The sequence below is a fragment of the Phalacrocorax aristotelis genome, chromosome 12 (assembly GCF_949628215.1).
Source record: "Phalacrocorax aristotelis chromosome 12, bGulAri2.1, whole genome shotgun sequence".
In the NCBI taxonomy this organism is placed as follows: Eukaryota; Metazoa; Chordata; class Aves; order Suliformes; family Phalacrocoracidae; genus Phalacrocorax; species Phalacrocorax aristotelis.
In genome coordinates this window covers 7,142,078-7,161,698 of record NC_134287.1, presented here as the reverse complement: position 1 = coordinate 7,161,698, position 19,621 = coordinate 7,142,078, and the positions used below count along the sequence as shown (strand labels likewise).

Sequence of the window (19,621 nt, the reverse complement as noted above, 5' to 3'; positions counted from 1 at the left end):
GCCGCCGCCCGGGCCCCAGCGCGGCCCCGCCCACCGGCTCCCGCGCCGCCCCGCCCCGCCGCGCCCATTGGCCGCCGCCACCCCGTTGCCCGCCCCCAGAGCGCTCTCACTGGCTCTGCCTGTCACCCGCCTCTCCCCGCGCCGCCGCGCTCATTGGCTGCCGCCTCCGCGATTCGGACACCGCCACTGGCCCAACTCTCCCTCCGGCGCGCTCGGGCGCCGCTGCCCATTGGCCGCCGGAACTCCCCGCCCCGCCTCTCCCCTCAAGTCCATTGGGTGCCTCAACATCGCGCCCCGCCTCACCACGCAGCCCATTGGGCGGTCAACTAGCGACCTGTAGCCAGCCCGTCGTTGCTCTCTGCGGGGCCAGAGAGTTGCCATTGGCCGCCTCGCCCGCCACTCCGTCTCTCAGCGCGTGTTGTTTATTTGGGCGCTTCGGATTGGTTGAGCGCCCCCGGCGGCGGCCCGCTGTGGGCGGGCCGCGCTCAGACCCCGCGCTGCGATTGGACGCGCGGGAGGAAGTCTCAGGGTGACGTCACCCGGCGAAGGTCGGACGTAGGAGCAAGGGCGAAGCCAGGCACGGCCCCCGGCCGACTGGGGGCGCCGCCCCGCCTCTATCCGATTGGTCGCTGTGCCGCGTGGGCGTGACTCCGCCGAGGGGGTCGGCGGGGCCGATTGGTCTCTGGGTGGCGGTGGGCGGGGCGCTGCCCGGCAGGGCTCGGGTGGGGGTGCACCGATTGGTCGTGGGGGGTGTGTGTGCGGGGGGGGGTGTGTGGGGCTGGTGACGTGGCCGCCGGTACCGGTGCCGGCAGCGGGGCGATGCGCGGGCGGGTGGCGGGCGCATATGGCCAGGTGAGGAGCGGGGCTGGGCTGGGGGGCCCGGGGGTGGGGGGGGATCGGTCGGTTCTGGGTTTGAGCTGTGGCCTTTGTCCCCAGGATCAGCGTTTCCTGCCCGTCGTGGCGCTCGGCGGGACTCTGTCCGTGCCCGGGGCTGCGGCAGCGCCCGGTGGCGCTGGGGCTGGCCCTCGCCTTGGGGCTGCTGCTGCTGCTGGCGGCCGCCGCCCCCCGCCGCCACTGGACCGCGCCGCCCCGCGCCGCCCGGCGGGACGAGAGGTGAGCGGGGGCTGCCGGGGCACCGGGGCTCGCAGCTGCCGGCGGCGGTGCTGAGGCGCCCCGTGTGTCCCCCCCACCCCAGGTACCTGGCGCGGGTGGAGGACCTGGCGGCCACGGACACCGAGGACTCGGCTCTCAATTACGGCGTGGTCATCGATTGCGGGAGCAGCGGGTCGCGGGTGTTCGTCTACTTCTGGCCCCCGCACAACGGGAACCCCCACGACCTGCTGGACATCAAGCAGATGAGGGACCAGAGCAGCCGCCCCGTCGTTAAGAAAATTAAACCAGGTCGGTGTCACCCCCTTTCCACTCCGGGCCCTGAGGCCCCGGGGATGGGTACAGCTGCTGCCCGTGGCGGGGCTGGCTGGTCCTCAGCCTCCCTTCCCCGGGCAGGCATCTCCGTGGCGGCGGCAGCCCCGGAGCAAGCTACGCCCTACCTGCGTCCTCTGCTTCAGTTCGCGGCGGCCCACATCCCGGCTCAGAAGCACAAGGAAACTCCGCTTTACATCCTGTGCACGGCAGGCATGCGGCTGCTGCCCGAGAGGTGAGTTTGTGAGTTTGCCCTTGTCAGGGAGGGTCAGGGACCCGCCAGGAGCCCTCAGATGTGAGAAGAGGGAAGGGAACTGTCTTGTCTTGAGCCTCACGGGAGAATTAGGAATCTTGGGGGGGATTTGAGAAAGGATCTAGTTTTTCATCTCCAGTGGGTGCGGCAGCAGGGCTCATGGGGTGGAGGTGAGGTGTATTGCAGCAGGACTCCTGCTGCCTCTTGCACTCCCACCCCACGAAGGAGCATCGCTGGTGAAGGTCCCTTAGCATCTATCCCTCTCATTGCAGGCAGCAAGCTGCAATCTTGGAGGACTTGGTGAGAAATGTGCCCCTGGAGTTTGATTTCCTGTTCTCCAAATCACATGCAGAAGTGATCTCGGGGAAACAGGAAGGTAGGAGCTGCTGCAGAGCACTGCTTCGTTCCCTTTGGCATATTGCCATAATGACCCTTTCCGTCTCATGCAGGTGTCTATGCTTGGATTGGCATCAACTTTGTCCTGGGCCGGTTTGATCACGAGGAGGGTGAGTGTGGCTGCCTGTAGAGCAGCTGGGAGGGTCTGAGCCAAGCCCTGGTGGAGCTTGCCCTGGGGCACTGGAGCTAAAAGCAGGCTTTGGAGCAGGCGGCATCTGCCCCTCTGGCCAAGCCATGCCTGACCCCAGCCATGTGTGCAAAACCCTCCTGGACCTGGGGCATGGAGAGGCACCTGCCCCAGCTGCAGGAATGAGTCGCTGGGTGCGGGAAGGGGATACTTACAGCATTTTGGGAGAAGAATCAGGGAGAGAGGGTTTGTAGTAGTGTTCCTGTAGTGGCTTCCAGTGTGGATGCTTTGGGGGAACCTACAAAGCAGGGGGGTGGCTAGCCCTGAGTGCCAGGACCTGCTGCCCCACAGGTGATCCCTGGGGGCTGCTTGTATGTGTGGAGAAGCCCCATGAGGCTGCTCTGGGGGCTAGCGGTGGAAGGGAGGAGGTGCTGCCCCAGGCCCTGCCCCTTGCTGACGTGCTGCTGTGGGTTGCAGAAGAGGATGCAGTGGTCACCGTCGCACTGGGGGACCAGGGTGAGTCCCTGGTTCGAAAACGAACAGTTGGGATCCTAGACATGGGAGGTGCCTCCCTGCAGATCGCCTATGAAGTGCCTGAGTCCGGAGCCTTCTCCTCCCCGCAACAGGTGCATATCTGGCCAGCTGGCCCCAAGAGCAGCCCCTGCCTTCCCTGGGTTGCTGCTGATCGCGGATCATTCTGTGTCTCCAGGAAGAGGCTGCCAAGAGCCTGCTGGCAGAGTTCAACCTGGGCTGCGATGTGCAGCACACTGGCCACATATACCGTGTCTACGTCAACACCTTCCTGGGCTTTGGGGGCAATTTTGCCCGGCAGCGCTATGAGGAGCTTGTGTTGAACCAGACCTATGTGCACAACCGGTATTGCCGCCTTGCCTAGTGATGTTGCTGCTGGGGCACTGCAAAATGGGGTGCTGGTTCCTTCACGCTGCTTTCTCCTCATTGGATTTGCCCCGAGAGCTGCCCATGGCGATAACAGCTCCCACAGTCACACTGGAAGCAGCAGATGCCTGGGCTGGCACAGGGTGCACGGGCGCTGCCCTTCTCTGAGCCCAGCAGGTGTTAGTGCTGCAGCTCCCTGCCTTCCTCCTCTCCTCGGGGCAGGCTGTGGGGAGGCCCCTCTGGTGGCTTTTGGCTTTTCCTGCTCTGACTTTCCCGCCTTCTCCAGCACCGATTCACTCAGCATATCTTTCCATTGCATCCCCACCTTGAGCTGTCTCCTTCCCTTCCCAGAGCGCTACATGAAGCTGTCGCCAGAGGCGGAGAGGCTTGGTGCCCAGGTACTCCTGTGCCGGGAGCAAACCCTGCCTCCCGATCCCTGGGGCTGTGCAGGGCTGCAGAACCCTTCAAACTGGGTGGGGTGGCGGTACCTTGTTGTACCCCACAGGTGCCCGGGGCATGTGGCCACAGGTCAGCGTGACAGATCTGGGGAGTTTGGCTTTGGCAGGAGGTGGCAGGATGGGTGCCAGCACCGTGGGTACAAGGGGACACAGCCTGGTCTGGCATGGGGGGTATCTGGATGCAGTGCAGCACTAGACTAAGGTTTTGGGGGTGGTACAGATTCCCTTGTGCAGTTGCCTTTCCTTCCTGGTGTGTTTTCTAGCCTGCACAACCAGCAGACAGGGCTGAGCCCTGAGACGCCTTTCCTGGACCCCTGTCTACCTGTGGGGCTGGAGGACACGGTGGCCAAGGGTGGCCGAACCCTGTACATGCGGGGGCGAGGGGACTGGCCGGCCTGTGCAGAGGTGCTGGAGCCCCTCCTGGCCGGGTCCAACAGCAGCCAGGCCTCCCTGGTGGGGGCTTACAAAGCACCCATCGACTTTGGCAACAGCGAGTTCTATGGCTTCTCTGAGTTTTTTTACTGTACTGAGGACGTGCTGCGCCTGGGGGGCCACTACAGTGCCTCCACCTTCACCTCTGCTGCCCAGGTGGGTGTTGCCCCAGCCCAGCGGCCAGGAAGCTGCCATTCCCAGGGCAGGGAGGGAGTGGGGCCCATTTCTCTGCTCTAAGTTCCAACTTCTCTGGCCCCCAGGAATACTGCAGCCAAAGATGGGAGGTGCTGACCCAGCGCTTCCGTGGTGGACTCTACTCGGCGCATGCTGATCAGCACCGGCTGAAGTAAGCGGCTTTGCTGGGGAGGTGACATGGCTGGACCTCTTGGGGGGCTTTTGCTGTGGTGAGGGGCTGTGGTGTGGGAGGTAGCATCAGGCTGATGGTCCTGCATACCGTGCCTGCAGGTATCAGTGCTTCAAATCGGCGTGGATGTATGAAGTCCTTCACCAGGGCTTCCGCTTCCCCCTGGACTATCCCAGCCTGCGCACGGCCCAGCTGGTGTTCGACCGGGAGGTGCAGTGGACGCTGGGAGCCATCCTCTACAAGACACGGTTTCTGCCACTCAGGTACCACTGGCTTGCTGACGGTATCACTCAGGGAAGGGTGGTTGGGGAGGAGCAGGAGTTACTGCACAGGGTGAGGGCTCTGCCGCCCTGGCAAGGGGAGTGGCAGCGAGGACCCTGGCAGCACCCCGTGGCATCTCACAGCCAGCCCTGACTCCTCTCTGCAGGGATCTCCGGCAGGAGAGCATCCGGCAAGCACATACCTCCTGGCTGCGCCTCTCTTTTGTCTACAACCACTATCTCTTCTTTGCCTGCATCCTGGTCGTAGCGCTGGCCATAGTCCTCTACCTCCTGCGGCTGCGCCGCATCCACCGCCGGCAGCTGCGCGCGGCCCAGCTCACCCTGCTCTGGCTGGACAAGGTGGTGGTGCCGCCGGGCCAGGGAAACGGGCCGTGACACTGATGGTACCTACCGTCCAGTTGCACCAGCAGAACCACGACTGGCTGATAGCCTGGGACCCAAGACTTGGACTCTTTCTTAAAGACCATCTCCACATCAGAACCAGAGCCTGCGGGCTGAGGCAGCTATGGACACCAGAGCTTTCCTCTCCGCCTCACCCCAGGCCTAATCTTTGCATTCCTTGGCCTCCGGCTTTCATCTTACTACGTGGTGTAGAGCAAAGTCCTCTACTGCCAGCGGGCTCGAGGCTGCAGACCTGGCAGGTCTCTCAGATAAGTAGTGCGTTATCACTGGGGTGGCCAACCCAGGGCTGTGGCCTGAAGCACCAGGACACGCTATGACTCAGCCACCAGTTTGCAGAGCAACCTGGTGAGGTGCTGCAGCTCAGCACCTGGGGTGGCCTTTATGCAGTCCTTTACGTGCCCATGGGCTGGAGAACAGCAGCGGACTGCAGGAACCAAGTGTGCCATGAGCTCCACCGCCCAGCCTCTCTTGGAGCACTCCTTAAGAGGTGTCCTGCTCTTCACCATGTCTTCCTCTCCCAGGACAATCCTCCCATGGACGTAGCCAATGCCCCAGGCTCAGCACTGAGCACTTAAGATTGGTTCCTAAGGCACCTTCAAAGCAGGCTGTGTTTCCTTTCAGACATTCCCTCCTGGGCACATCTGCCCCATGGTGTCCCACACGTTAATTGGGCACAGGTACCAGGACCAGTGGTTCTCTCCCCCATGAACACAGGCTGGGCCTGCCTGGGGTGGAACCACCTCGCTCCAGCCCAGCTCACTGCCCCAGGGCAGGCCTGAGCTGTAGCTGTGTGCACAAGCCTTCCTCCTCTGGGGCTGGAGCCCCCCGATAATCCAATGAAGTTCATCCCTGTTTACTTGAACTCAGCTGTTCCCATTCCTGTAGCAATAAACAAACCCCTTGAGCCATCCAGCACTGATCTTGTTTTCTAGCGAGCACCTCCCCAGCAGCCACAGCTCCAGGCTGGCAGCACAACAGCACACATCTGCACAGCATTGCTTTGTGCCGCTGCAGTGGGACAATGGAGTTGTTTTCTTGCCAGTAGATGTTCTCTGCGATTCCAGCAGGAGAGCTGAGCTTAACTCCCGAGGTGGTAGCAGCAAGGGAAGCTCTGATCCAAACTGAACTGTTGCGATCCTTGGAGACAGCGTCCTTTGCTGTCCACCTCTCTCCTCCCAGGACAAGGAAGTTGAGCCTGCCAGCTCAGTCTCTGGGAGCTGTTGCTTTCTGCTTTTTACCTTATTGCCCACCACAGCCTGGGAAAGAGGCCACTAAGCTTCTCCAGCTGCTGCACAGCGATGGGGATGGCTCCAGCAGCTGCCTAGCACCAGAGAGGGTGGGCAGGTACCCAGTCCTCCCTCTAGCACATACCACTGCCTACCTGTGACCCTGGTCCCACAGGATGAGTACACAGGTGGCAACAAGGATAAAACTTTCCACACACCAGTATGCTGCCAACCTCCTGCTCAACAGCTGAGGATCCCAGCCTTGTTCTCATGGTGCAAGAGCAGGGTTAGGGGAAGGGAAGAAGTCTGAATAAAGCCAAGAACATTCCTCAGCTTCAAAGCAACAAGTGACTCTGCCTCCAGCATCACTTATTAGAAAAAGGATTTATTTCCACAACACAAATTTAACAAACACAGACAAATAAATAAATACAGATAAATTATCTGATAAATAAGGGGAAACCTAAAACACAACACCCTACTCTGTTCTTCTCAGAACCTGGACACAGGTTGGAGGGGTGTGGTACCTAAACACTACTGCAGCACCCTCGCTGCTGAGGTGGGAGGAGACGCAGCACCCCTTTAATCTCCTCCAGCAGGCTGCCAAACAGCAGGAACCCCTGCCCTGTGCCCCAGCACCTCCCTCATCACACCCAAGGGGGTCCACATGCTCTTCCCTGGTCAGCTCTCCCTTCTCACTCCCACAGCCAGAATCTGTTTTAGCAAGGACCACTCTCACCGCAAGGGACTGAGCATACAACAGGGGACGCTACAGGCTCCTGCCTTCTCATGCAAAGACGTTGCAGTACCTGAAACGAGCAGGGATATGGTAACTAGCTGGGCAGCGTGGGCTACAAGCAGGGGTTTCACCGGGGACTAGGGCTGAGTGCACTGAAGGGAGCGGGGCAAGCAGTGCAGGGACACGAGCTGCTGGCACTACGCACCGATCTCTCTCAGGACAGTGTTCAATGTCACTAACTGCCGCACTTGGCCAGCTGAGGGGATCTTTCCTTGGCAGCGTGGCTGCTTCCAGGGCCCTGCTTACTAGGCCCTTGTCCCAGGCAGGGGTGCTGCCTGCCACACTCAGGGGCCCAGCCATCGCCGGTCAAGGTTGCAGTGCTCAGGGTGCGCTGGGGCAGCGGGTCCAGCCTCTGTCCCAGCACCTCTGGGGGCTGCCTGGTACTTGAAGGTAGAGGCTGGAACAGCAGCAGGAGCTGGGGAAGGGAGAAAGGAGAAGTTAGCACCAAACTGCACCCACAAGGGAGTCCCCACAAATCTGGAGAGCCACTGGCTTAGGGGGAAGTGCTCAGTTTGCTCAGGCCCAGCAGCCCCACAGCAAGACCAGCTCACCACAGCCACGACACACAGAAGCCAAAGCATCTCCCACCCAGCAAGGACCAGGCCACAGCTCCCTCCCCAGCCAGACACAAGCAGGCAAGCCGGGGAACACCTCTGACACCTGATCCCTCTGCCCACTCACGGTGGCAATTCTGGTGGTGAGGGGTCTCTGTTCAGGCGCCGGCTCCCGGGGACTGCTCACTCCCAGAGGAAGCGTACGTACCAGATGGTCTCGTTCTTCAGCTGTGGCCCGAACAGGGGGTTGGCCTGGGCCAGGATGGCGATGAGCCAGCTGCAAAGGGCAAACCCAACCTGCCGTCAGCACCGGTAGCGCGGGGGGGGCCGGGGCAGAGACCAGGATCCTGCGATGCCGCTGCCTGAAGGGGCTGGCACAGGGACTGCTGCCCAGGGGGGTGAAGTGCCCGGGAGGGAGGAAGGGAGGCAGGCAGGCCGGCCGCAGCCCAGGGACCGTCCCTTTCACCCACGGGCAGGAGGCTGGGCAGCTGCCACCGGGCCCGGGGAAGCCACACCGGAAGGATGGGGAGGATGGGGGAGATGGGAGCAGAGGGGTGGGTACCGGGGCTCATTCCACAGTACTCACAAGAGATAGCAGCACACGGCGGTGGTGACCAGCATCGTGATGATCACCCTGTAAAGACATCGGCGTTAGGACTGGGAGGCCCGGTGCCGGAACGCCCAGCCCGCCCCCCCCCCCCCCGCAACCGCTATCCGCCCGAGGCCCCCACTCACCCGCGGTTCGGCCCTTTGGGCACGAACCAGGGGGCGGCGATGCCCACGAGACCCCAGAAGGCGGAGAAGAGGACGAGCGGCAGCGCGAAGCTGTGTGCCGTCATGGCCGCCCCGCACCGACAGTCGGACCGACAGACGGACAGCCACCGCCGCCCCGGATGCCGCTCTGCCCACCGCCGCTCGCCGCGGCCAATCAGCGGGCGGAGCATGGCGCCAGCCGCCTCCCATTGGCGGAGACGCCAGGCCGCGTGTAGGGCGGGCGGACGCCAGGGGGCGCCAAAGCGAGCCCGCCCGCCCCTTCTTTCCGTCCCCCCCCGCCGCGGCGGCGCGGCCCGGCCCCCCCCGCCCGGCGCTGCCGCTGGGGCTCCCCGCACCCCTCCTCACCTCCCGCCGCAACGGAGTCAGCCAGATACACACCGATCGCTCCGTAAAAACTCCTTTATGTTACAAAGTTCGCACTCGCACCCGCCGCCTCCTCCCTGCGCGCAGCCCGGCTGGGCGCACACCCCCTCCGCGCCCCCGGGATTTTGTGGGGGTGGGGGTGTCTCCGCCGCCTCCGGGCCCAGCCCCGCAGCTCCCCCGGAGGGCTCTCCCTCCGGGGGGTTACTTGGGGACCCGCCGGAGCTCGCTCATGAGCCAGAGCGCCACACTGAGCAGCACCAGGGAGCCCGACTGATGTGTGGCAGCCAGAGGCGTGGGGACGTAGAGCAGCAGGGTGCTGATGCCAAGGCCCACCTGCCAAGAAGGGAGAAGGGGTGAGAGCAGCTGTGGATGCAGCACTGATACATATCCCCAGCACTCAGTATGATGTAGAAAGGCCCACAGCCACTACCCAGACATCCCACCCTCAAATTCAGAGTGTCCATGCAGTGTGGTGAGGCCCCAGGACCAGGCAGCTCCCACTCCCCGCTCCAGCACGGAGCCCAGCTGGGGACAGCTGTCTTGTGAACGTGCTACAAAGGACCAGAGAGAGAGAAAAAAAATGCAAAAGGGGGAAAAAAGACAGTACCTGCATGCAAGCCACAGCCAATAAGGAAGTCACTGCCATCCTGGTCCTGTGAGGGAGTGGGATCTTCCGCGAGAAGAGGTACAGTGCTGCGACGGCTGTGACCGAGGTGATTCCCTACAGAAGGGAAGGGAAACAACCACCCTTCAAGAGAAGTTCAGAAGAAATGGGTGCTGTGGCCTTCAGCTGCACCTTCCAAGCAGTAGAAGAAATTCTGTGAGCAATATTTAACTGTAGAAACGCGTTAGTGGCCATGACCAAATCCCAGAGCTCCCATGCCCACCAGTTTAACAACCCTGAAATTCAACTAAAGTTATAGAGTTCTGTTCTTCTCCAAAGTAATGTTTTACTTTCCAATAGCTTTTCCTTTTTTCCAAGTCATCGGGGATTATTTCTCCCCTCTCCCCTGCTGTCACCTTGACAACTAAAGGTGGAAGCTGTAGTCTGGAAAATTGGTCTCATTTTCACCACTCAGCTGTGGTGCACCAGCATAACCTTGCCATGCAGGTCACCCCAGGTGATGCCTTTTTTCAGTCACTTAATCTTTCTTTTTTGTTTTAGTGATGTCTTAGCCCACACCAGCGCCAGCAGTGGTATCTAGTATCTGGATTGCTCTAACTAGCTATTTTCACAGGGTGCTACTGGTGTAGAGCAAGTTCAGAAATGCTGAAGGAAGCACTCAGTATTGGGATTTCCAAGTTTTATTTCATACAACTTGCCCAGACATTTCAGCAGTGAGGGCTACCCTAGTCTGTAGCTCATGTTATAGAAAAGGAGACACAAAGAAACAAAGTCCGTAACTTGTGCAGGAGGAAAGCATCCTTAAGGAAGGAGACCACATTTAAAATAAGAGCGCTAAACTTCCTCTTTCTGCAGAAGCAAATTGATAACATGCTTTCAGGACCTTCGGACACCCTGGATATCACTCAAGCTGACAGAACCACAGCCCAAAGAGGACAGCTTGGCTGCAGGAGGCAATTGAGAAGCAGCACAGACACAGCAGGAAGACGGCACTTACCAAGATCCTGTGATCAAACTGTACAGTTGTAGGATTCTCAAAGATATTTCTCAGCACGGGGGAGAAGGCAAGGAGATCATCTGGGATCCAACGGTCCCCCATTTTGGGGAAGGAATTGTACACAAGGCCAGCATCCAGCCCTGCCACGAAGGCACCTGCGATTCCAGAGCAGAAAATGAGACCACCAGAGTAGGCACAGTATCGCTCCAGATTGCGGAGCTCTGACTCAGGAGCTCAGCTTGATCCTGAATTTCTTTCAGAAACATACAGAGATCACACAGCAACAGGCAGGCTGGAAGGAGCATCTCCACCTGCTCAGGAAAGACCAGTAAGGTTGGTTCTGGACTGTCAGCTCCCAGATGGAAAAAAAGCTTTCCCAGAAAACATGATGGGGTTGCTCCCAGTCCCTGCCAGACCATAAGAAAAACAACGCAGAGAGGAATGAGCCATAGATGGGACGGCAGTAAGAAACGCTCTTACCTGAAAGAGCGGTAAGAAAAATGATAGCTGTAGTGCCATGAGCAAATTGTCTCAGGCGAAGGAGCTGATGGGTCTCAGGTAACTGTAAAATACAGAAAAAGAGAAAATAATCAAGCAAAGCATTTCCAGTGCTGTTTGCAGCAGGTAAGAAAAGCCTCCACTGCACGTACAGGCCAAGGGGTTGGCCTGTGTTCTACAGGAGGAATCAAGAGACTACCATGCAGCAACAGTCATGCTTCAGAGGTTCCCCAAAACCACAACTAATCGAGTCCAACTCTGTGCAGAAAGTGCAGTGGTCACTGGATGGTTCCCGGCACCAACCATTTAGCATGGCCGGGCACACCCCTGCCTGAGCTTGCACGAACTCTGAGGCTAATTGCTTTTGAGCGAAACAGCATGAGTCAAAGGAAGCGTCCCATAACTGAGAAGTTTACAGAAAGGGTACTTTGTAATGCAGTATTAGGTCAGAGTTGGGAACAGAGACTAAAACAGAAGCACCATCATCCTTCACACCCTTTCCTCACCCTTCACATCACACCCCCAACCCTCTGAATTGATGTAACCTTGCACTTTTGCCTCCTGACACACCACTGCTTACCTTGTGTCGTGGAAGGAGCAAAGACAGCCCTGTCCACAGGCTAGCAGAGTACAGAACCAGTGCAGAGCCGAGGTGTGCTGCAAGCCGGTACTGACTGACCCGAGGAATGTCGTAAGAGTCTGGTTTCTCTTCCAGCCCACTCTTCACCATGTACCATCCCAGCAGTCCCTGGCAAAAAGCAGAGAGGGACTCGCGCCAGCTCCCCTATGCTGCTATACTGCCCTTCACCAGAACGAGGGGTCAGTGAATAACCCTTTGTGTCCGTCTCAGCACAGACAGGGCAGCAGCGACTGCTAAGACCAGACAAACGTTAGGGGCAAAGCAACTGGTTTCCCCCACCTTCAAGCAGCTACCAGCACTGACACCCCCCCAAGCTTTCACAAATCCCACTGTCTCAAGTACAATCACTCAGAAGATATTCACAAGAGATGCTGCCGCTAATCCCCACAGCTTCAGAGATCACTCACTTGGAAGCAGACCAGCCCGCAAAGCGCAAGGACACAGCCCTTCAGGGGGCGGCTGAGCCAGCCCTTTTGCCAGAAGTAGGCAGCAGGCAGAATGTAGGCCAGACCCACAACGCGGCCCCACATACGGTGCGAATACTCCATGTACCAAATAAACTTGAACTCTGTCAGCGTCATGTCATGGTTCAGGCTGTTGAAGACAGTAAAAAAAGAACAGCTTAATGTGACATGGCTGTTCGGGTTCCTATGACAAAGGAACACCTTCCTCAGAGAAAGGAGGTGACAGTGAAGGAGCCACCATCAGACACGCTCTGTGTGCCTTCCCAGTGGTGTTAAAAAGCATTTCCCTCCTGCAAGAGTCCCTTGTGCCACTCATCTGCAGGAGGGATGCTCCCAGCCCACCCTCATTCCACTTTTGCACACTCACATTTTAAACTCCGGGAACTGCTGGTACTTCTGGAATTCAGCTTCCCACTCCTGCTGCGTTCTCGGGGGTTTCATCTCTTTGACCAGGTGCCAGTCAACCATAGAAAGACCCGATTCTGTTAGCCTGGGAGCAGAGACACCAGCAGGCACAATTCACTCTCTGAAAGCGTACAGCTTTACTGAGCCAAAACAAGAGCTCTTGGTTGCACCAGACAAGCCTTAGACTTGCAGTCAGGAATAGGATAGAGATCAGGGAGGCTGTGAGCAATCAACAGACCTAGAATTACCAAAAGCATGTGATAGAAGGTTATTCCCAGTTGGCACCACACACTGCAGATGGAGTCTCTGATACCCTCAACCCCAGCCCACGATGTCCCCTTGCAACGGGGGAGGAGAGACAGGAGGGGGGCGGGGCGCTTGGGGTGGGTTCCCGGGGCGGGATGTGGCTGCGGGGCCGCAGGAGCAGCCTAAGCGGGTCACGGAGGGCGGCGGGGAGCCCTTTCTCCACACGGCCTCAGCTCTGACCTGCCCCAGCTCCCGAGCGGACACGGCCAGAGTGCCACGCTCACCTGGTGACACCGCCCAGCACCACGGCACCGGCCACGGCGCCGCTGCAAGCCAGGAGCCACCGGCCCACGGCGGGCGGGGGCGCGGCAGGCGGGGCCGCCTGTTGCAGGAGCCGCCGCTGCAGGCACGGCCGCGGAGGGAGGCGGCCGAAGGCCGGCGGGGCGACGGCCCGCCCGGGCAGCAGAAACCGGAGGCCGCCGCTCACCGCACGCAACATCCCGACTGACCCCGGAAGTGGGGCGCGCCGCCGGAAGCTGGGCGAACACTTCCGGACACACCTGGGTGTCACCATGACAATCCCCGGCACGTGACCGAGAGCCAGCAGCGACCCCCGCGCGCCGCCAGCGCAGGTGAGGGCGCGTGCGAGGCGGGGGCGGGGCCCGGGCGGGGGCGGGGCCGCAGCGCCGGGGGCGGAGCTTACGCCGCAACGCGCGAGCGAGGCGCCCCGGCTCCCCCTCCTTTCCTCCCCACCCGCGCGCCCGCCCTCGCGCCCGCGGGCGGCGCGGGCCCGGGGCCGCGAGGGGGCGAGGCCGGAAGCGGGAGGGAGGGGGTGGGGCTTGCGGCGGAAGTGGGGCGGTGCGGGGCCGCGGCGCGGCGGCCGTGCGGCCGCCATGGGACTGGGGGAGCTGATGGCGCCGCTCTACCCCAGGTATGGACGATGGCTTCCTCATGGAGGTGTGCGTGGACTCGGTGGAATCCGCCGTCAACGCGGAGCGCGGTGGTAAGGCCCGGGAGCCTCGGGGCGGGAGGGGGGCGGCGGGCCCGGCTCGCCCGGCTCTGACGCGCCTTTCCCCAGGGGCCGGCCGGATCGAGCTGTGCGCGGGACTCGTGGAAGGAGGGACCACCCCGAGCATGGGTGAGCTTCGCCCACCCCCGCCGCGCCGCGGCCCGGGTGTCCCCGTATCCCCCCTCCCCCCCCCCCCCCCCCCCCCCGCTCTGTGTCCCCCTCCCCACTGTCTGGCCTTGCCTCCCCGGTGGCTGGAGCTGCCGGAGCGGGGTGCTGGGCTGCAGCTCTCCCTTCCCGCCCCCCCAGGACTCCTGCAGGTGGTGAAGCAGTGCGTGAGAGTCCCCGTGTTCGTGATGATCCGACCTCGCGGCGGCGATTTTCTCTACTCAGACCGGGAGGTGGAGGTGATGAAAGCCGATATCCGCCTTGCCAAGCTGCATGGGGCCGACGGGCTGGTGTTCGGGGCCCTCACTGAGGACGGGCGCATTGATACGGAGCTCTGCACAGCGTTGCTGGGTAAGGGAGTCTCCAGTCAGAGATGCTGAGCTCTGTGCGATATCTGTGCTGTGACTGGGGGCGGGAGTTCAGTGCTGCTCCGTCTGATGCTGTAGAAAGAACTGCACGTCTTTGGTCTGCACGTCTTGTCTGTGGTCTTGCTGTCTCTTTCTCTCTTTTCTAGTTTCACATATTGTCATATCTGTGAGACATTAAATAAGTAAGAATCTTTGCAGATCAAGGACCACTGCCCCAGGCAGCTCATGCAGAGTTTGAGGCCGCCTGGGACATAATAGCAGGGTCTAAGAAGGAGAGAGGCTTGGGTGAGCTGCTTTGGGGGCATCAGAGTATTAAACTCTTGGATCCTGTCCCTTCTTCATTTTCTTTGCCCATTGTTCTTTTCCTTACATCCCTGCTACAGGTGTCTAGGATATATCTCTCCTGGACTTTGGCTTTGTGGGGAGCTGGCAACTCATTTTCATTTTTTCGTATAACACACCCAATGAGAAAAAATAACAGGAGAGAGGTGGAAACGTATAAAAGGCTACTGAAGCTGCAGTTGGAAATTGTTAGTCCAGACCCCCAACAGGCAGAGAAAATGGAATTTGCTTCCACATCTTTCCTTTGAGCTACAGCCAAAGCTAAAGAGGGCTAAGCCTTTCACTGGTGGTGCGGTGCTGAGGCTCTCATATGAGGGTGAATGTGCCATAGGCAGTGCAGCCAAAGAGAAGTGTCTTGCCAGGATTTGCCTCCACTAGAGCAGTGAGGTGTTCTGCTGGAACCACTGTTTCCAGGGCAGGAGGCAGTTGGATTTCTTTTCATAGAAATAAGTAATCTTTGCCCAGTAAATAGAGCCCCACTGGCGAAGCTTGCTCTGGTCTGAGATAGAGCAGAAATTATAGGTGGTGAAAGAAATTGCAAAAATGAACTCTCCTGCTTTCAAAGAGCACTGGTCCTGTCCCTTCCCCAGGTAGATGGGACAACTTTCCTGCTTCCTTCCTGCTGCAAAAGATATCTCTGGTCGGAATGAGGGTTCTGCTTGATCCAGATGAGGTAGGGGATTTTGGTGTTACTCATAAAAACAAAGGTTTGTTGCTTCCTCGAAGGGCAGAAGAACTTCCCTGGTAAAGAGTCTGGCCAAAGAAGAGCTGCTGTGGTGTTTCCAGCAAGTACTGAGTGTCTCCTGAGCTCCTCAGGAATGGCCTGAGAAGCCTTTGCCCTCTTTCGTCTCATGTGCTTTTCAGGTTCTAGCACAACACACTCTCTGTGCCAGCCCTGACTGACCATATATCTTCTTATTGCAGCTGTGTCCCGTCCCCTGCCAGTCACGTTTCACCGAGGTGAGTTGCCTGGGACAGCGGCCCTGGCAGGGACCCCGCTGTTAGGGGAAGGTGGGGCTGGGAGGGAGCTGAGCTTGATGTGCTTTGGGAAGCTCTGTGTGCAGTGCAAGGCAGGCTGTGGCTGGGCTGTTCCGCAGGAGGGGAGAGGTCCAGGTTTGGGTGATGCGTCACTGCCCTGCGTGGAGAGGAGGTTTGAGGAGCTGAGCACAGTGACCCTGCCACTGCTGTGAGGGGGATAGTATGCTCAGGAGCTGCGGCTCCCCATGGGGTGGGCCGGCTGTGGAAAGGACTCTTCCTATTGTTGTCTCCTGGGTGCTTGAGCTGGCTGGGGTACAGGGCTTGAGGATAATGAGCTGAGTGATTTCTGAGCTGTTGTGTTGGTCTCAGCCTTCGACATGGTGCACGACCCTGTGGTGGCATTGGAGACCCTGATTTCTCTGGGGTTTGAGCGGGTGTTGACGAGTGGCTGTGACAGCTCAGCGCTGGAAGGGTTGTCCTTAATTAAGAGACTTGCGGAACAGGTAAGTGTTCTCTGTGCTCCCCTGGGTTGCGGTGGCTGCTTCCTGGGCATTGCCTGGAGGCAGCTCCTTTATAGTAGCCCTCATTTCTGTAAGGGGACTTCTGTCAAGGAGCACTTGCCCTTCTTGTCTGGCTTGGCCTTAATCTGTTTTCCCAAGTCCATGTGGCTGGACCTGAAGCCTCCCACAGCAAAGACTTGTTGGGTTGTTCTTGGTCGCAGACTGGGGGGAGGGTGGTAAGGGTTGGTTTCAGCAGCTGATGTGATTAGCCCATGTAAACAGCAAAATGAGGTCCTTGCTGGGGTCTCACAGTTGCTGTTAGGAAAATGCAGCAGATGTACTTGGTAGGTAGCCAGGTGGGATAGAGTTAGGAGAAAATGGTGACAAGTTGTGTTAGCTGTAACTGCAAATTATTTTCCACTTCCCTTGTAAAACATGAGTAGTACAAAAAAGGTGGGTGAAAGGGCACGAATCATAAGCCATGGTGTCATCTGTGAGCTTATGGAAGGCACTGCAGGTGAGGTTTCTTTGCTGCCCCACAAATGCACGTGTGGATGTAATGCTAGGCAATATCACTAATGTGTTGTTCGTCTTTCAGGCGAAGGGCAGAATTGTGGTGGTGCCAGGTAATGTTTTTTTGTCATCTGTAATAGATCTTGTAGTCCCTAGCCCCTGCTTCCTAGCCTCTTGCCCTGGGATGCGCTGTCTGAAGTGGCTTTCTGAGCCAGGTCCCCAGGAGGAGGAGCTCCTGCCCTGGAGCGAGTAAAGGCCAAGCAGCCATCTGGGGATGGCAGAGCCCTGCAGCTGCTGCTTGCTGGAGGGTTTGGGGCCAGCTCTAGATTTGAGGGGAACATAAGCCAAGGTGTCTCCCATGTCTTTTCACGTGCCTGGGTTTCCCTTGTCCCATGGGCTGCCTTTTCGCTTCAGTGTAGGTGGTGCTTGTCCCTTAGGGTGTAGGTCCCGGGGTGATGCCAGGTCTGGGACGGTGCTATCTGTGCTGTGTGTGACAACGGGATTCTTCCCACCAGGGGGTGGCATAACAGAGCGCAACCTGCAGAGGATTCTGGAAGGCTCCACTGCATCTGAGTTTCACTGCTCTGCTCGCTCAGCCCGGGACTCGGGGATGAAGTTCAGGTAACTGATTATTTATTTTTATTTTTTTTACCAAAACTGGACAAGGGAATTATGTGAGCAAGGGATTAATGTGAGCATGAGTTTGTAGAACAGACATAAATTTCAAACAGCTTCCTGGGTGCTAATTGTGCTCTTGCAGTTGGGATCATGATGACTGGCTCTGTATTCTGCAGTGTATGAATCCAGTGGTGCTGATCATCTGGACACGAGCTCCATGCAGAGCTGGATCCTCCAGGCATTTCTTCTGCTACTGCCACCCTAGGGCTTGTGAGTGCGCTTGTGTGGCACTCGGGAAGGCAGGTTCTGGTGTAGTTGCCTTAAGCCTTTAACACAAGCTTGTAGGATTTGGGAGGCCAGTGGGATGCGCCTCTGAAGAATGGCTTACATTTGCACTGGATTTCTGTTGGTGTGATCATTTCTTTCCTTTGGATATTCTTCTCTATTACTGTCTCATCTTTGGTTTTGGTGGCACCAGCAGGTTCTCTGGCCACTGCTGAGACTAAGGGATTGTTTTTGCCTTAGCGTGTCTTACTCGTCTGTATCACCTGCAGATAGTAACCAGTGGTTTTCCTCACAGAAATCCGAACGTTGCCATGGGAGCGTCCTTCTCCGCCCCCGAATACTCCATAAAGGTGGCAGATGTGGCCAAAGTGAGGACCTTGAATGCAATCGCAAAGAACATTCTGTAGCAGAAGGCACCGTGCTGGGACAAGAGCGCTGAGACTCTAGGGTCTTCCCTGCCACATGGACAGATGGGTACCGCTTCCGTCCTCAGGCTGCAGAGGATGTGAACTAGGTGATGAAGCCTGACATCTCTTCCCTTGGCTTCCCCCGAATGACCAGTCCCTGGCCTGGAAACTTGCATTGGCCGTTTTAAATAAAAGGACTAATTCCCAGATGTTGCGGCAACGAGCTGTTTGGCAGTATTTGGGAGGAAGGGAGCTGAGCAAATAGGGGGACTGAATTGTGTAGCACTGCATGTGATTGTCAAATAAACACTGCAGCTGCCCCCCTCTTGCTGTGCTTTTTAAAACATTATTTATATTTTACAGGTAAGACTGTGATCTGTGTTGTGTAGCCTGAATTAATCAGGCCCCTACTCCGCCAGAGAATACAATCACATGCAGAATGCCAGGGAGGGAAACGTTGCCACAGCTGGAAAACAAGGCCTGCTGTGGTCAGCCAGTAGGATAGCTGGGGATTAGCAGTGCAGCAGCTGCTAGGCAGAGAGAAGCGCGCTGGTGTGTAGAGGTGATGAACACATTTAGTTCTAGTAAGAAGGAGCTTCTAACTACCTGACTGATAAGGTGAGGTAGTTGTGAGGCTGTGGGCAGTGAGTGCTTGAGGTGGCGTGGGCGTGTGATGAGATTCCTTGGGAGAACAAGGTGCTTTTTCTCAGGGAGTTTCCAGGTTCTTTTCCCAACATGAAGCACAAACTGCTTGTCCTCCAGATAGCGCTCGGGGGAATGTGCTGTTGCGTTATTGTTGCCTAGTCAGAATTAAAGCCTTAGACTCGGCTACCCTGCAAAATGCCCAACGAAACATCTGAACGGTGTCAGAGTTGTCCATGAAAAGAGGAGAAACCCAGAGATAAAGCACTTTTATTCTTGCTGCCTCCTCTCCAAAAGATCCACAAAGCTGAAGAGAATCCCCTTGACAGCAGAGATAGCAGACCTTTTTGGGAAGAAAAAACAGGGTTCAGATTTGCCTGCCCATCTTGGCAACAGCAGGTAGCCCGTGAGGATGTATAGGAAAATGTAGTAATTGACAAGATGGCAGCACCTTTTGCCACCTTAAACAGAATCGGGTTATTGAAAATCTATAACCAAGACTATAAATCTTCAGCTCAAAGGGTATATCCACCTTTTCACGTGGATCCATCAGAGCTATCACTGTCTCCCAAAACACACCTCAGGAATGTATGTGGTAGTTCTCAACACAGGAGTTGGGGAAGGGAATGGCTGCTTAGTGCTGGTGTCACAGCCTGCCTCAGCACTGACGGATGTGCAGGCAGTAGGAAGGTTCCAAACTCAGAAGACGAAATTGTTAAATTTGTGGTTGTAGTCTATACAGAATACCTGATTTAAGAGTTCATGGCTTATGTTGTGGGATTTCATGAGTCATGGTGATGATTAAGATACCGGTAGCTCAATTAACATGAATATTCTGCTGACAGAGCCCTCCCAGCATCATAAACGCAGAGTATGATTCTTCCCTTTTGTGTAAAGTTTAAAAACAAATTAAGAAAAAAAGGCTTTTGAACTCACATGGGGTTTCAGCTTAACAAAGCAGAGAAAGATAACCCTTCAGAAACAGATGAGCAGTGAGGGCTAGACTAATCTGTAGATTGCGTTGCAGAAGCCTCTGTCCTGGACCAGACCCTGTGTGAGACAGGCACGAAACAATGCTGAATTTTGAAAACTTTAGTTTTAAGATGGTGGACAACAGATGGGTAAAGGCAGGGGAGCACAGGGAAATGGTGTGGTATTGTTGGCCAAAGAG

The 19,621-nt window shown here is 57.7% G+C and overlaps 4 protein-coding genes across 5 annotated transcripts; 2 read left to right on the top strand and 2 right to left on the bottom strand.

Annotated features, from left to right (window-relative positions):
* The first annotated feature begins 767 nt into the window (after positions 1-767).
* Positions 768-5,944, top strand: ENTPD7 (ectonucleoside triphosphate diphosphohydrolase 7). The gene is made up of 12 exons (XM_075108213.1): positions 768-852; positions 937-1,113; positions 1,196-1,401; positions 1,507-1,657; positions 1,948-2,051; positions 2,125-2,181; positions 2,676-2,824; positions 2,908-3,074; positions 3,817-4,141; positions 4,246-4,331; positions 4,451-4,612; positions 4,777-5,944. Exons 1-12 carry the CDS (start codon positions 845-847, stop codon positions 5,003-5,005), a joined length of 1,821 nt encoding a protein of 606 aa, XP_074964314.1. The 5' UTR covers positions 768-844; the 3' UTR covers positions 5,006-5,944.
* Positions 5,945-6,623: 679 nt separating this feature from the next.
* ATP6V0E2 (ATPase H+ transporting V0 subunit e2) lies at positions 6,624-8,612 on the bottom strand. Its single transcript, XM_075108217.1, has 4 exons — positions 8,347-8,612; positions 8,198-8,245; positions 7,739-7,888; positions 6,624-7,472 (listed from the first exon to the last, which is right to left on the bottom strand). The coding sequence occupies exons 1-3, from the start codon at positions 8,553-8,555 to the stop codon at positions 7,795-7,797; spliced, it is 351 nt and encodes a 116-aa protein (XP_074964318.1). The 5' UTR covers positions 8,556-8,612; the 3' UTR covers positions 6,624-7,472; positions 7,739-7,794.
* A 157-nt stretch (positions 8,613-8,769) lies between these two features.
* Positions 8,770-13,197, bottom strand: COX15 (cytochrome c oxidase assembly factor COX15). Its single transcript, XM_075108214.1, has 8 exons — positions 12,908-13,197; positions 12,340-12,462; positions 11,916-12,102; positions 11,449-11,616; positions 10,851-10,932; positions 10,371-10,525; positions 9,356-9,469; positions 8,770-9,081 (listed from the first exon to the last, which is right to left on the bottom strand). The coding sequence occupies exons 1-8, from the start codon at positions 13,195-13,197 to the stop codon at positions 8,950-8,952; spliced, it is 1,251 nt and encodes a 416-aa protein (XP_074964315.1). The 3' UTR covers positions 8,770-8,949.
* On the top strand, positions 13,177-18,128 carry CUTC (cutC copper transporter). 2 transcript variants are annotated; one of them, XM_075108215.1, is made up of 9 exons: positions 13,177-13,255; positions 13,555-13,626; positions 13,702-13,761; positions 13,939-14,148; positions 15,432-15,467; positions 15,855-15,988; positions 16,584-16,611; positions 17,014-17,119; positions 17,697-18,128. In XM_075108215.1, the coding sequence occupies exons 2-9, from the start codon at positions 13,557-13,559 to the stop codon at positions 17,806-17,808; spliced, it is 756 nt and encodes a 251-aa protein (XP_074964316.1). In that variant the 5' UTR covers positions 13,177-13,255; positions 13,555-13,556; the 3' UTR covers positions 17,809-18,128. The 2 variants fall into 2 exon arrangements, with proteins under 2 accessions (XP_074964316.1, XP_074964317.1); XM_075108216.1 differs by lacking the exon at positions 13,702-13,761.
* The last annotated feature ends 1,493 nt before the right edge of the window (positions 18,129-19,621 follow it).

Bases quoted from the DNA above. Each gene is read 5' to 3' on its own strand.
- COX15 (XM_075108214.1), bottom strand. From the start codon at position 13,197: ATGGTGACACCCAGGTGTGTCCGGAAGTGTTCGCCCAGCTTCCGGCGG. The intron at 10,526-10,850 runs GTAAGAGCGTTT...CTGGAATCGCAG, and splicing joins TTTTCTTACCGCTCTTTCAG to GTGCCTTCGTGGCAGGGCTG. The intron at 9,470-10,370 runs GTAAGTGCCGTC...TCCCTTCTGTAG, and splicing joins AGTTTGATCACAGGATCTTG to GGAATCACCTCGGTCACAGC.
- ENTPD7 (XM_075108213.1), top strand. The intron at 2,182-2,675 runs GTGAGTGTGGCT...TGTGGGTTGCAG, and splicing joins CCGGTTTGATCACGAGGAGG to AAGAGGATGCAGTGGTCACC. The intron at 4,332-4,450 runs GTAAGCGGCTTT...CCGTGCCTGCAG, and splicing joins GCTGATCAGCACCGGCTGAA to GTATCAGTGCTTCAAATCGG.
- ATP6V0E2 (XM_075108217.1), bottom strand. From the start codon at position 8,555: ATGCTCCGCCCGCTGATTGGCCGCGGCGAGCGGCGGTGGGCAGAGCGG. The intron at 8,246-8,346 runs GTGAGTGGGGGC...ATGTCTTTACAG, and splicing joins CCCAAAGGGCCGAACCGCGG to GGTGATCATCACGATGCTGG. The intron at 7,889-8,197 runs GTGAGTACTGTG...TGCCCTTTGCAG, and splicing joins GCCGTGTGCTGCTATCTCTT to CTGGCTCATCGCCATCCTGG.
- CUTC (XM_075108215.1), top strand. From the start codon at position 13,557: ATGGACGATGGCTTCCTCATGGAGGTGTGCGTGGACTCGGTGGAATCC. The intron at 13,627-13,701 runs GTAAGGCCCGGG...GCCTTTCCCCAG, and splicing joins CGTCAACGCGGAGCGCGGTG to GGGCCGGCCGGATCGAGCTG. The intron at 17,120-17,696 runs GTAACTGATTAT...TTTTCCTCACAG, and splicing joins GACTCGGGGATGAAGTTCAG to AAATCCGAACGTTGCCATGG.